The sequence below is a fragment of the Xyrauchen texanus genome, chromosome 46, assembly GCF_025860055.1.
Source record: "Xyrauchen texanus isolate HMW12.3.18 chromosome 46, RBS_HiC_50CHRs, whole genome shotgun sequence".
Taxonomy (NCBI): Eukaryota; Metazoa; Chordata; class Actinopteri; order Cypriniformes; family Catostomidae; genus Xyrauchen; species Xyrauchen texanus.
In genome coordinates, this window is record NC_068321.1 from 2855801 (window position 1) to 2872099 (window position 16299).

Below are 16299 nucleotides of genomic sequence, written 5' to 3' on the forward strand. Positions count from 1 at the left end.
TTGACAGCTGAATGGTTCAAATCATTGTAAGTGAAAAATTGTGGTGTTGCTGAGTGTGTGACTTAGGTTTAAATATAAACATTAGTTTAAATTCTGAGCAAAAACCTCAAACTTACAATGAAAAGTATTTTTGGATGTATCTTAAAGTAGTAAGTAATCTAAATACTGATTAAACAAAGTAAAGTATTTACGTAATCAGTAAAGATATTTGATTACATTTTATAGAAGTAATATGTAATTTGTAGTGGATTGCTTTTTTGAATAACTATTAGATTATTTCTCCTATAATCTATGTAGTTCGTGGTTTTCGCCCCCAGCACTCTCCGTTGTCCTCTCGCTCAGGGATTTGCTTGCAAGGGCAGAGACTGACACAAAATTTATATCATCATTAAAATCATCTTCAAAGATTTATTGACAATCAAACATATTTATACCGTCAAGGAAAATCGTCATGCGTCAATAACAGACATCTCTATCTGTGTGCAAGTCTAAGCAGCGCTCTCCGCTATCAGAATACCAGTTTATACCAGTTTGTACTAAAAGACGAGCTTGAGAAATCCTTGAGCTTCAGATAAGGAGAGCAGAAGGAACAGAAAAACAAGTGCTACGTGACAGTAAAGACTAGTGACAATGGAGGCCTGAAACTGAGAGCAAATCTATATTTCTCACACTGCCCGCTTTGGTTCTAAAAGAACCACGAGCTCTCAGTTTAGTCAGTGAATGCATGATGAAGAATACCATATGTGACCTAAACTATTCAACAGTGGTACTTTACAACCCAGTTTCTCCTTCTGCACTGTCTATTGACCAATCATGGATCACCTCCTTTCTTACCAATCAACCGTATTGCATAGATAGTACCATTCTTCAGACGACAAACCAAACATCTCTCTCCCGAATTGACTAGAAGAGAGTAAAAGATTTGCATCCACTAATATAATTACCAATCAAAACAATGAAATTGATTTCAAAAACAAATTGATTACAATTGATTTCAGGTTACACAAATAATCAAAGAGTGGTATTCTTAGTTGCGCATAGATTCAGTTCTAGCATGAAAAAGAGCATACTGAGTAGATACAAGGGTATCCATTGCCCTATCAATCAGTGGCAAAATGCAGCAAGCAATAAAGGCTAATATCAAAAGGATTACACCAAATGTCCATCAGCATCATTATCAGGGATACATTACAGCATGTTACTCCTACAAGAACACAAACTCCTAACTGAGCAGCAGTTAACTGATCTAACACAAGTCTGTTTTGTTGGGCACTTCTCTTGAATATCATGATTAAAAATAAAGATCTATATTTTTATTTCCCTATTGGCCATCCCATCCGGCTATCTTGCAAGCCGGTTTATTTTTGTGGCATTATCGATTTCAGATTTACATTCCCGTAAACATCACAAACTGTGGTTGGTTTTTTACATGATGGTCTGTTCCTGTCTAAATGTGCAGATCTTGACCAGAATAAGTTGGACCGGACATGCTCAGACAAATTTGAATACAGAATCAGGAAAAGGAATTGTCAATAAGAGTAAAGATGTCTGTCTCACCGGCCTCGCTGAGGAAGTGTACAGCGTGTGGTAACTCTCCCTCCTCCAGCTGCAGGTGTGTTTCCTGTATCAGCTGCACCAGTCTGCGGTGTCTAAGCACAGGGAATTCATCAGAAACACGAGATCTCTCCTGCAGGATTCTCTTTTCCAACTCCACATAACAGTCTGGAATCAGCTGACCCATCACAGGCTCACCCTGAATCTAAAAACACAGCACACATTCACAATAGAGCAATATGAAACCAAAAATGTGAATAGACTAGTGCTGTCAGTCGATTACATTTTTTAAATCGCAATTAATAGGAGTGGTGTGGCGTGGTGATGGCGTAGTGGCTAAAGCACAGGGTTGTTAATCAGTAGGTCACAGGTTCTAACCCCACGGCCACCACCATTGTGTCCTTGAGCAAGGCACTTAACTCCAGGTTGTTCCGGGGGGATTGTCCCTGTAATAATTGCACTGTAAGTCGCTTTGGATAAAAGCGTCTGCCAAATGCATAAATGTAAATGTAATAGCAGATTTTGAAAGTGCTGAAATATTTATTTTCCTGTCATAATGCATTTATTTCCATCTTAGTAAACAAAAAAAAAATATGTAGCAATTTAATGCTTTATTAACATATTTCCTACCACAGTATAAAGATAGAAATGTACTAAAAAGAAGTGTGCGTCAGTATAATTACTCCAGGCAGACGCGTCGCAAGGGTTCTGCCCTTTCAACAAGTGTTTATATTGTTTATGCTGTATTGACGGTAAATGCGTTAATCACGTTATCCTTTAATTAATCGCATGCATTAATGCATTAATTCTGACAGCTCTAGACGAGACAAAATTCTGTAAAGTGCATCACCATCACCAACCATTTTTACTTTAGAATAATGTACAGGGGCTTTTGTTAAAGGAATATTTCCCCCCTAAATATTGTATTTGTTCATTCACTAAACAGAGAATTGCTGCAAACAAAGTGCACCAAAAGAGCTCTGTAGCGACCGCCTCCTCCACTGATGCACTGCAAGTGATGCAGTGATGAGTCGGTCCCCCTACACTCTCAAACTACTAATTTGTTTACATCTGAATATTTTTAAATAAATATATGAATCCTATACTTACAGTGGCAAGAAAAAGTATGTGAACCCTTTGGAATTAGCTGGTTTTCTGGATTAATTGCTCATAAAATGTGATCTTATCTTCATCAATGTCACAAGTTTAGACAAACACAATATGCTTAAGAGAACAACACAAGCAATTATAATCTTCATGTCTTTATTGAACACATTCCATTAAACATTCACAGTGCTGTGGAAAAAGTATGTGAACTCTTGGATTTACTAAATGGCTGATCCTCCATTGGCAGCAATAACGTTAACCAAGTGTCTCCAGTAGCTGAGGATTAGACCTGCACAACGTACAGAAGGAATTCTGAATCATTCTTCCTGACAGAACTGCTTCAGCTCAGTCATATTCTTAGGATTTCTGGTGTCAACGCCTCTCTTGAGGTCATTCCACAGCATCTCTGTTGGGTTAAGGTCTGGACTATGACTGGGACACTACAAAAGGTGGATTTTCTTTTTTTGAAGCCATTCTGTAATGGATTTACTTCGATGTTTAAGTCATTGTCCTGCTGCATCACTCAACTTCTACTGAGCTTCAGCTGGCGCACAGTCACCGTGTAATTATCCTGTAGGACATCTTGATTAACTTGGGAAATCATTTTTCACTCGATGATATCAAACATTCCAGGACCCAAAGCAGCAAATCAGCCCAAAATCATGATGCTCCCTCCACTGTACTTCAATGTTTTCATGTTGGTATGCGGTTCCCTTTTTACACCATACGCATTGCTGTGTGTTCTTCCCAAAATATTCAACCTTAGTTTCATCAGCTCACAAAACATTTTCCCATTAGCATCGTGGAGTGCCGAGGTGGTCTTTGCCGAACTTCAGGCACACAGCAATGTATTTGTTGGAAAGCAGCGGCTTCCTTCCTGGTGTCCTGCCCTGGACAAAATGCCTGTTTAATGTTTTCCGTATAGTAGATTCATGAACAGAGATGTTAACCAGTTCCAATGATTCCTTCAATCTGTAGCTGTCTCTCTATGGTTCTTTTTTACCTCATTGAGCATTCTGCAGTGTGCACTTTGACTCATCTTGGCTGGATGGCCACTTCTAGTGAGAGTAGCCACAGTAATAAACATCTCCATTTATAGATTTTGTCTAGCAACAAAGCAACAATTCTTGATCGTAAGTCTTCTGAGATCTCTTTTTAGCAAGGCTCGGTCCACGTCAGCAGATGCTTCAAAATGTTTGATAGCTTTTTATAAGTCAAAGTAGCTCTAACCCATACCTCCAATCTCATTTCATTAAAGGGGTCATGACATGAGAAACCAAATTTGCCTTGATCTTTTGGTATATAAGAGGTCTTTGTATCATTAAAACATCCTGCAAGTTTAATATTTTAAGACGTCCTCCCCATTCTAAACGAATCATTTATTTAATCAAGCTCAAAATACAGCTCGTTCTGGATTCATGGTTAGAAGTGACGTGACGGTTAGAAGTGACGTACCAGCGTTTGCATATGACCGCCTCCAGCACAAGATAACTACGCTTTAAGCGCAAGACAACTACGCTCATTTCAGTATCGCCGTGCGCCTCACAAGTGTTCAGTCGATGGACAGCGAGCTCTGACAGAGACTACTTGTGCACAGGAAAATTACGATGCCACACAGATGTGCTGTTCCTGGCTGTGGTCAAACAAAACCTCTGAATAAGCTGCCGAAAGATCCAGACGTCAGGGAAAAATGGATGCAGTTTATTTTTTGCGGACGTCCCAGTCACGGCAGTGTTAACTTAAGCGTTTGTTCTGTACATTTTAAGGATGACTGTTTTGAGAACAAATCTCAATATGATGCTGGCTTTGCCAGAAAACTGTTGCTCAAAGATAAGTCCGTGCCGACTATTCTGGGAACAACGACGACGCAAACTGTAAGTAATCTATTTTAAACTTTAAACTACTTTTTAAAGCGCAATTTCATTCATTATGAATAATCACAGTGTTTTTACTTAGTTTACTTGCATATTGTTCTGGCTGGGAGCGTCAATAATTGATACATAGGCACTGACGTTAGCCAATCATAACAGTGGGCGTTAACACTGAAGTCTTAAATGGAAAACGCCCCCAAAACAGACTCTTTGAATCAGAGGATGAGAAACAGGGTGGGAAAAGGTCATAAATCACTAGATTTTAAAAGTTTTTCTTAAAAAAAAATATATTAATACTATAATTGCACCTAAGGGAACATAATAATACAATAAAAAAACCCATGTCATGACCCCTTTAACTGAATGCCAGGTTTGCCAACTCCTAACTCTAATTAGTCATTAGTCACCTTAGTCTTTGTTAAATTTCCAAATGCTTTTTTGTTTTAACTCAAAATGTGTAATGTTCTGATTCACCCTGTAGCTGGTTGATTTGGTTCATGGCTTACAACTCCTTTTTCATGGAGGATTTTGTGCAATCCCTAAAGAAAACACTTATGACAGCAGAAAAGTGGGCGGGCACTGTTGCCCTATATGACACCAAACATCACCAGTTAGGGCAGGGCGATATGGCCTAAATTGTTATCACGATAATCTTTTTCATATTGTTCGATATCGATATTTATCACCATATACACTCACCTAAAGGATTATTAGGAACACCATACTAATACTGTGTTTGACCCCCTTTCGCCTTCAGAACTGCCTTAATTCTATGTGGCATTGATTCAACAAGGTGCTGAAAGCATTCTTTAGAAATGTTGGCCCATATTGATAGGATAGCATCTTGCAGTTGATGGAGATTTGTGGGATGCACATCCAGGGCACGAAGCTCCCGTTCCACCACATCCCAAAGATGCTCTATTGGGTTGAGATCTGGTGACTGTGGGGGCCATTTTAGTACAGTGAACTCATTGTCATGTTCAAGAAACCAATTTGAAATGATTCGAGCTTTGTGACAAGGTGCATTATCCTGCTGGAAGTAGCCATCAGAGGATGGGTACATGGTGGCCATAAAGGGATGGACATGGTCAGAAACAATGCTCGGGTAGGCCGTGGCATTTAAACGATGCCCAATTGGCACTAAGGGGCCTAAAGTGTGCCAAGAAAACATCCCCCACACCATTACACCACCACCACCAGCCTGCACAGTGGTAACAAGGCATGATGGATCCATGTTCTCATTCTGTTTACGCCAAATTCTGACTCTACCATCTGAATGTCTCAACAGAAATCGAGACTCATCAGACCAGGCAACATTTTTCCAGTCTTCAACTGTCCAATTTTGGTGAGCTCTTGCAAATTGTAGCCTCTTTTTCCTATTTGTAGTGGAGATGAGTGGTACCCGGTGGGGTCTTCTGCTGTTGTAGCCCATCCACCTCAAGGTTGTGCGTGTTGTGGCTTCACAAATGCTTTGCTGCATACCTCGGTTGTAACGAGTGGTTATTTCAGGCAAAGTTGCTCTTCTATCAGCTTGAATCAGTCGGCCCATTCTCCTCTGACCTCTAGCATCAACAAGGCATTTTCGCCCACAGGACTGCCGCATACTGGATGTTTTTCCCTTTTCACACCATTCTTTGTAAACCCTAGAAATGGTTGTGCGTGAAAATCCCAGTAACTGAGCAGATAGTGAAATACTCAGACCGGCCCGTATGGCACCAACAACCATGCCACGCTCAAAATTGCTTAAATCACCTTTCTTTCCCATTCTGACATTCAGTTTGGAGTTCAGGAGATTGTCTTGACCAGGACCACACCCCTAAACGCATTGAAGCAACTGCCATGTGATTGGTTGATTAGATAATTGCATTAATGAGAAATTGTACAGGTGTTCCTAATAATCCTTTAGGTGAGTGTACATTTACACATTGCACTTTCTTTTTTTTATTTCAAAGTTGATGGAAGAAAAAATAAATTCTAAACAGTCAAAATAGTCTCTACAAAACTGCACAGGGGGTCCAGAGATGGCTAAAGCAGTGGGGTCTGCAGGATCCTTTACCAATTTTACTGTCTTTTACTGTTTATCAATTGAAGATGAATGTTAAAAGATCATCTGTTTGTTCTGAAGCATATTGACAGCAGTCCAGCATTTGTTGGAATATTTTTACATTAAAATGAAATATTTTTTATATTTCTTCAGATTCAGATACCCAAGTATGGGGCATAGAAGCCCTTGTGACTGTGGAATGATGCTGAATGTGGGTTCAGGGGTGTCTCGAGAGAACATTTAGAAAACTTTTTTTTTTTATGTAAAAAACATTTGTATATTTTCATTAAAGTGTGACACTAGCCTACCAACTAGTAATTTTAGTCTTTCTTTATCGATTCCAGACTTGTTTATTATTAAAGGCTTGTAACATGCTGATTAATAAAGATACATTTAGAAGGGAAAAATGTTATGGTCTAAAAGGTGCTTTGAAACCACGATAACTCATGCGGAGCGCTTCATGTCTACACACATGCAGGGAAAAGAGTGCGGAGCGTGTGCGGAGCGGGACAGGGCAGAAATGATGCATGTTTGTTGCTAGAGAACAATATTCAAGATTGCAGCACAGAAAGATCAGAGCTGTTGTCCACATCACTGTTGTTCTGTCGCTCTCTTAAGAGGGCACAACCTTTGTCATGAAGTCTTGCTGTGCAGATGGAATCAATCCGGTGTCCGATGTAACCTAATCATTAGCAAGGCAGCTAGCATTAGCAAGTTCCTCCAGTCTAAACCTACGTTACCACTGGTGCGTTGTGAGCGAGAGCGAGAGCGTTTTCAATTCATTCCTATGAAAGCCGAGTGTCATGCTCGCGAGGTGGATCGTAAGATTGGCAGCGGTGTGGAGCAAGCTCTCTCCTAGCGCTGTGAGCGCCTATGAGCGGATTTCGTCCGCCCCAGTGGAAACGCAGCTTGAGAAAGCCAAACTGCTTGTGTTTTAGCGACACACAGTAAATATTCCTCAAAAGCTTATTGTGGATTTTCATTATCGTGATATACAGGTGAAACTCGAAAAATTAGAATATCGTGCAAAAGTTCATTAATTTCAGTAATTCAACTTAAAAGGTGAAACTAATATATTATATAGACTCATTACAAGCAAAGTAAGATATTTCAAGCCTTTATTTGATATAATTTTGATGATTATGGCTTACAGCTTATGAAAACCCCAAATTCAGAATCTCAGAAAATTTGAATATTGTGAAAAGGTTCAGTATTGTAGGCTCAAAGTGTCACACTCTAATCAGCTAATTAATCCAAAACACCTCCAAAGGGTTCCTGAGCCTTTAAATGGTCTCTCAGTCTGGTTCAGTTGAATTCACAATCATGGGGAAGACTGCTGACCTGACAGTTGTGCAGAAAACCATCATTGACACCCTCCACAAGGAGGGAAAGCCTCAAAAGGTAATTGCAAAAGAAGTTGGATGTTCTCAAAGTGCTGTATCAAAGCACATTAATAGAAAGTTAAGTGGAAGGGAAAAGTGTGGAAGAAAAAGGTGCACAAGCAGCAGGGATGACCGTAGCCTGGAGAGGATTGTCAGGAAAAGGCCATTCAAATGTGTGGGGAGCTTCACAAGGAGTGGACTGAGGCTGGAGTTACTGCATCAAGAGCCACTACACACAGACGGGTCCTGGACATGGGCTTCAAATGTTAAACGTCTTACCTGGGCTAAAGAAAAAAGAACTGGTCAGTTGCTCAGTGGTCCAAAGTCCTCTTTTCTGATGAGAGCAAATTTTGCATCTCATTTGGAAACCAAGGTCCCAGAGTCTGGAGGAAGAATGGAGAGGCACACAATCCAAGATGCTTGAAGTCCAGTGTGAAGTTTCCACAGTCTGTGTTGGTTTGGGGAGCCATGTCATCGGCTGGTGTTGGTCCACTGTGCTTTATTAAGTCCAGAGTCAACGCAGCCGTCTACCAGGACATTTTAGAGCACTTCATGCTTCCTTCAGCAGACAAGCTTTATGGAGATGCTGACTTCATTTTCCAGCAGGACTTGGCACCTGCCCACACTGCCAAAAGTACCAAAACCTGGTTCAATGACCATGGTATTACTGTGCTTGATTGGCCAGCAAACTCGCCTGACCTGAACCCCATAGAGAATCTATGGGACATTGCCAAGAGAAAGATGAGAGACATGAGACCAAACTATGCAGAAGAGCTGAAGGCTGCTATTGAAGCATCTTGGTCTTCCATAACACCTCAGCAGTGCCACAGGCTGATAGCATCCATGCCACGCCGCATTGAGGCAGTAATTAATGCAAAAGGGGCCCAAACCAAGTACTGAGTACATATGCATGATTATACTTTTCAGAGGGCCGACATTTCTGTATTTAAAATCCTTTTTTATTGATTTCATGTAATATTCTAATATTCTGAGATTCTGAATTTGGGGTTTTCATAAGCTGTAAGCCATAATCATCAAAATTATATCAAATAAAGGCTTGAAATATCTTACTTTGCTTGTAATGAGTCTATATAAAATATTAGTTTCACCTTTTAAGTTGAATTACTGAAATTAATGAACTTTTGCACGATATTCTAATTTTTCGAGTTTCACCTGTATATCGATAGCGTTTTATCGCCCAGCCCTATCACCAGTTCAACCAATCACAGCAGGCAAAGTTTGAAAATCTGCATTCAAAAAGGGGATTTGGGATCTATGACAGAGAGGAAGACTTTAAGGGAATAATGACTTCAGAAGAATTTAACGCAAAAGTAATATGGACTACTATTATCAAAGCTTTACGCTATTTTTCATCCTTTTCATCTCAGCGAGATTTGATGTTGACTACCACCCCTAGAGTCTTGAGCTTGAATCCAGGGTGCACTGAGTGACTCGAGTCAGGTCTCCTAAGCAACCAAATTGACCCGGTTGCTAGGGAGGTTAGAGTCACATAGGGTAACCTCCTCGTGGTTGTGATTAGTGGTTCTCGCCCTTAATGGGGCGTGTGGTAAGTTGTGTGTGGATCGTGGAGAATAGCATGATCCTCCACATGCTGTGAGTCTCTGTGGTGTCATGCACAATGAGCCACATGATGAAATGCAGGGATTGACGGACTGAGACATGTCCTCCACCACCCGGATTGAGGTGAGTAACCATACCACCACAAGGACCTAGTAAGTAGTGGGAATTGGGCATTTCAAATTGGGAGAAAAGTGGATAAATGTATATATATATATATATATATATATATATATATATATATATATATATACATATATATATATATATATTTTATTTTATTTTTTCTCAATGATACTGCCCTGCAACAATTAAGTTGTGCATTCAATTCAGTAATTGCATTTGTACATTATTTTAATTCTCAACAGGCCTACCTTCCTAGCTTACACCGACAAGGTAAAACTATATATTTTTTTAGACATCAGCATTTATTACAATCAATAATAATTATTAATTTGCCATTTATTTGTTAGTGTTTTTCTTTTTTGGACTAGCACTGCCATTTCTTTCAGGGTTCCTACTCTTTTCAATTTGGAGTTTGTAGTTATTTACATGATCTTCTTATTTGAACTTTAATAAAGCTATAACGCATTAAATATAACTGCTTTTAAAAGTCTTGAATGGAAATGTGAAAATGTCAATCTCCATTATCCTAAAAATAAAATACAGCACTTTTGACTACAATTAAATAAATACATTTCAGATGCTACATTACCAAAATAAAGGCTGTTATACATGGGACGTGATATCTAATAGTGTTTTGTACAGTCAAGTCAGTACAGTCAGTTGGCATCATATTGATGTTACTAGTGTCTGATCCGGGGATCAAATTTTCTGGAATTCTGGCACCGGTGTGCGTTCACACAGAAGGCTCCCTGGCATTGATCCCACCGATATAACGTGATCAAAGCCCAGAGTGAATGAGGTTTATTATTTCATGTTGTCTATAAGTACAAATGTCTTTGAGCAACACCACCACCATTGCCATGTACAGATGCATTAAAAATCACCTTGAACCCAGTGAGCTCTCTGTAGATGGCTTTGCGTAAAGTGCTGATGGAATCTGACTCCTCACAGGCACACAGTATGTGATTCTCTCTGATTGCTGGGAAGCCTGTTTGAGAAAGCAGCTCCTCACGCAGCTTCACCACACACTCCTGGAAGTGGCGCTCTTCACATACATCTGCATGAGTACCAACCACTATCACAGGAGACTGACCCGCTATAGCCTGAGAGAGAGAGAGAGAGAGAGAGAGAGAGAGAGAGAGAGAGATTATGGAAGTCAGTGCAAGAACACATTCTTCATTTATTTATTGCTTCAACTCTGTTTTACAACATATTATGCCATGAGCATTTAATTTTTAAAACATAAAAATGAAATACATTCAAATATATATTAGTCTTTGTTCATATAATTAAATAAAAATACAATTGTTCATTGTTAGTTCATATTAGTTCAGAGTGCATAAACTTGTTCACAAATACAACTTCTGATATAAAATGTTACTATTTGTTGAAATGAACATTAACCAAGATTAAGAAATGCTGTAAAAGTTTTGTTCATTGTCAGTTCATGTTAACTACTGTTCCCTTACGAATCAGTGCACTTGACAATGCGTCACTAAGCTGACGCTACGGGGGAGTGTCCTTCTATACAACCTAGTTGAAACCTTTCTACAATAACAGCAATTCTAAAATAGGCCATGGTGTTTAAGCCCCGCCCTGTGGCACGCAAACCATTCCTCAGAATTTTCTTCATTCAAGACAGCGATTCATCTTTCATCTAGAAGCCTTCTACTACTTCGCCAATGACATAAACGTGTCAGCTGGCGGGATTTTCACTCCGCCTCGCCACTTGAAGCTTCGCTGGTGAACAGGCCGCTTCAGCATCCTGATTCCCCGCAGCGCTTTGGCAGGAGTTTTGCATCCTTATAAGCTATTGTGATATTGTGTGTGTGTGTGTGTGTGTGTGTGTGTGTGTGTGTGTGTGTGTGTGTGTGTGTGTGTGTGTGTGTATGTACACACACACACACACACACACACACAGGTGGCCAAAAGTTTGGAATAATATTGACAGATTTTGCTGTTTTGGAAGGAAATTGGTAGTTTAATTCACTAAAGTGGCATTCAACTGATCACAAAGTATAGTCTGGACATTACTGATGTAAAAAACAGCACCATCACTATTTCAAAAAAGTCATTTTTTATCAAATCTAGACAGCAGCCATCACTCAAACACCTTATCCTTGAATAATCACTAAATTGCTTAACATTGTCTTTGTGTTTGTTTTTGAGTTGTCACAGTATGCAATAGACTGGCATGTCTTAAGGTCAATATTAGGTCAAAAATGGCAAAAAAGAAACAGCTTTCTCTAGAAACTCATCAGTCAATCATTGTTTTGAGGAATGAAGGCTATGCTTTTGTATAGCAAAAGGGAGGGAGAGTGGGCAAAGAAACACAGACATTGAACAACAGATAATTGGAAAAGAGTGTTATGATCTTAACCTCATTGAGCTTTTGTGAGATCAGCTAGACTCTGTTGTAGAAATTTTGATACTCATTGATCAGTGATAGTCATTGCAAGGGAATGCCCCTGTGTCTGAGGAATGCAGAGGGGGAGGATCTGCTTCTGTGGGAGACCTTGGGCAAGAGGTATAAAAAACAAGTCAGCCCTCCCCTTCAGCGTCTCGCTCATGGCACAGAGTAACTCCTGTGTAATGACTGGGTCCTTCTTGCAAGAATAAATTATTTTAAAAGACTGTTTGATTCAGAGCGTCTCTTACGCAGTGATAATGGTTGGTTAATAATTTTTTTTGGCCACAACAATTTGGTGTCAGAAGTGGGATTCCTTGGAAGTGCCTTCTGGACCTGAGTTCGGACGGTGTTTGGCCACCTGGACTGAGAAGTTCCAGCTCTACCTCGTAAGCTTAAGAGAGGGGCCGACCGCATCAGGGCCAGGAGAAACTCCACTGGAATCAAATGAAAAGGAACCCGTGGCAACCCAAATATCTCTGGTAAGTGACAACCAAATTATTTATTTTGGTATAAAAGTGAGTGAACCCATAGTGGCTGAGACTGTTTTCTGTGGTGCAAGTACAAGAGGTTCTCGAGCAGAAACTGAGACCTACGAACAGGTCAAGAGGTTTTCTAACAGAGACTGAGTTCTCGCAAAAGTTGTTTAATTAGGTTAGCTGAAATACTGAGCGCTGGAACGTACTCCAGAGAAAGATTTTGAGTAAACCGTAATTAACAACCCTTAACTGATCTTGGGTTAAGAAATCAGATCTGTTGGAGACGTCTGACAGTTATTAGACGCGCGTTGAACGGTAAATACACAGAGGAACACAAACAGCCAGTATGGGGAAATCTCAAAGCAAGCTTGCCAAATTTGATACACCGGTTTTCTGTCAAATGAGAAAGAAAAAAAAAGCCTAAGCTTTTTTTACTTTTTCCAAATGTTATTTCACAAATGTTTAAGAGAGTGATCATTTATGCGAAAATCAGAGAAGAAGAGTGTAAGTGTGATGATATGACTTAAAATTTGTCTTATTGTTTATTATTGTGATTGAGTAATCTGAATGATAAAAAGCGGGGAACTGATGTAGAAATTTATTGCTACAGTGATAATCAGTGATAGTCATTGCAAGGGAATGCCCCTGTGTCTGAGGAATGCAGAGGGGGAGGATCTGCTTCTGTGGGAGACCTTGGGCAAGAGGTATAAAAAACCAGTCAGCCCTCCCCTTCAGCGTCTCGCTCATGGCACAGAGTAACTCCTGTGTAATGACTGGGTCCTTCTTGCAAGAATAAATTATTTTAAAAGACTGTTTGATTCAGAGTGTCTCTTACGCAGTGATAATGGTTGGTTAATAATTTTTTTTGCCACAACAACTCTAAGATGTGTGAGAAGTGCCTGACAAGACAGCCACATCTATGGCAAGTGCTACAAGTGTGGGGTGAAATGTCACCTGCGTATCTGGACAAACTGATGGCTAGAATAACAAGGATCTGCAAAGCAGTCATTGCTGCACATGGAGGATTATTTTATGAGAACTCTTTGAAGAAGGTTAAGATTTCTGATTGTAATAGTAATTGTTCATGTTATTAATGTCCTGACTATATACATTGTGATCAGTTGAATGCCACTTTGGTAAATAAAATTACCAATTTCTTTCCATAACAGCAAAATCTGCACATTATTCCAAACTTTTTGCCGGCAGTGTATGTATATATATATATATATATATATAAATAAAAACACAGCAAAAAAAGAAACATCCCTTTTTCAGGACTCTGTATTTTAAAAATAATTTTGTAAAAATACAAATAACTTTAGACATCTTTATTGTAAATGGTTTAAACAACATTTTCCATGCTTGTTCAATGAACCACAAACAATGAATGAACATGCACCTGTGGAACGGTCGTTAAGACACTAACAGCTTACAGACGGTAGGCAAATAAGGTCACAGTTATAAAAACTTAGGACACTAAAAGAGACCTTTCTACTGACTCTGAAAAACACCAAAAGAAAGATGCCCAGGGTCCCTGCTCATCTGCGTGATTGTGCCTTAGGCATGCTGCATGGAGGCGTGAGGACTGCAGATGTGGCCAGGGCAATAAATTGCAATGTCTGTACTGTACGCCTCAGACAGCTCTACAGGGAGACAAGAAGGAATCAAGAAAGGAATGTCAGTGTTCTGCCATGGCCAGCGAAGAGCCTGGATCTTAATCCCATTGAGCACATCTGGGGCCTGTTGGATCGGAGGGTGAGGGCTAGGCCCATTTGGTTTTTAATGAGAAAGAACCAAATTGCTTACCACAGCTATGCAGACGACACACAGATCTACTTTGCCCTATCACCTAACGATTACAGCCCCACTGACTCCCTGTGCCAATGCATTGATGAAGTAAACAGTTGGATGTGCCAAAACTTTCTTCAGTTAAAAAAAGACAATACTGAAGTCATTGCGTTTGGAAACAAAGATGAAGTTCTCAAGGTGAATGCATACCTTGACGCTAGGGGTCAAACAACTAAAAGTCAAGTCAGGAATCTTGGTGTGTCTCTAGAGTCAGACCTCAGTTTCAGTAGTCATGTCAAAGCAATAACTAAATCAGCATACTATCATCTGAAAAATATTGCAAGAATTAGATGCTTTGTTTCCAGTCAAGACCTGGAGAAACTTGTGCATGCTTTCATCACCAGCAGGGTGGATTATTGTAATGGACTCCTCACTGGCCTTCCCAAAAAGACCATAAGACAGTTGCAGCTCATACAGAACGCTGCTGCCAGGATTCTGAGCAAAACCAGAAAATATGAACATATCACAGCAGTCCTCAGGTCTTTACACTGGCTCCCAGTTACATTTAGGATTGATTTTAAAGTATTATTACTGGTATATAAATCACTCAATGGGCTAGGACCTCAATATATTGCAGATATGCTCACTGAATATAAACCCAAAAGATCACTCAGATCATTAGGATCACATCAGCTAGAAATACCAAGGGTTCACTCTAAGCAAGGAGAGTCTGCTTTTAGCTATTATGCCAGCCGCAGCTGGAACCAGCTTCCAGAAGAGATCAGATGTGCTCCTACAGTAGTCACATTCAAATCCAGACTCAAAACACATCTGTTTAGCTGTGCATTTACTGAATGAGCACTGTGCCACTGTGTGTCTGACTGTTTGTACTGTATTTTATTTTATATTCTAAACTGTTTCAATTATTCTTATTTTTTTTTAATTTTCTTATTTTAATCTCTTCTATGTAAAGCACTTTGAATTACCATTGTGTATGAAATGTGCTATATAAATAAACTTGCCTTGCCTTGCCCCGAAAACAAATTTAAGTTAGTATATAACAAAATATATCATAAAGATTTAGTAAAAACTAAAAAGAAAAAAGTATTATAATGTTAGTAATTGAAAAACATTGCAGCGCAACTACACATTTATTGTAACAACAAATAATAAATTATAGTGCATTGTTAAATTGTGTCTAAAATTAAAGAATCAGGTTCTCTTGAAGGGGATCAAACACAAATTAACAATAAACACAAGTGCCATTTTTACTTTATCATTTGTTATCTCATGTTTTATCTCATGATCTGATTATGATTATGAGTGATTATGACAAACTACTGATTTGATTTAACTATATATACCAAAACAGTTGAAGAAACAAAGTTAGCCCAATTTAAAATCTATTAGGTCCAACTGCATCTTAAATATACTGTTCAATATTGTTGCCACAGGGCATTTCTAAATGAGGTAAGGCCAAATAAGTGAATAATTTTTCTCTTACAGAGGTTGCAGGTCAGCTGTTGATGGGTGTAGGTTTCTTGTTGATTGAAACTATGGCAACAGATATGATGCCAACACCGCCTTGACTGTACAAAACACTATTAGATACCACGTCCCATGTGTAACGGCCTTTATTTTGGTAATGTAGCATCTGAAATGTATTTATTTATTTTGTAGTCAAAAGTGCTGTATTTTATTTGTAGGATTATGGTTATATTTAATGCATTATAGCTTTATAAAAGTTCAAATAAGAAGGTCATGTAAATAACTACAAACTCCGAAACTGGCATTTCACTGTGTGGTCAGCGCCTCTTCTATGAGTTGTGAATGTGAATCTCCCGATCTAAAGGGGAGAGACTGAAACTGCACCGGCTGATCACGGGGGACGCTCGTCCCTCAAACCGCACTTGCTACAGCTAGATTATAACGTGATGACTCACGACTTATTGAATCATAATAA

The 16299-nt window shown here is 39.3% G+C and overlaps 1 protein-coding gene across 1 annotated transcript in view; it reads right to left on the bottom strand.

Annotated features, from left to right (window-relative positions):
- The window catches only part of LOC127638570 (leucine-rich repeat serine/threonine-protein kinase 2-like), a 97439-nt gene that overhangs the window by 31608 nt on the left and 49532 nt on the right, over positions 1-16299 (bottom strand). Inside the window, exons 31-32 of the mRNA XM_052120147.1 lie at positions 10547-10765; positions 1558-1759 (exon numbers count right to left, since the gene is read on the bottom strand). Of these exons, the coding sequence (XP_051976107.1) occupies positions 1558-1759; positions 10547-10765 (421 nt within the window). The remainder of the gene's footprint in view (positions 1-1557; positions 1760-10546; positions 10766-16299) is intronic.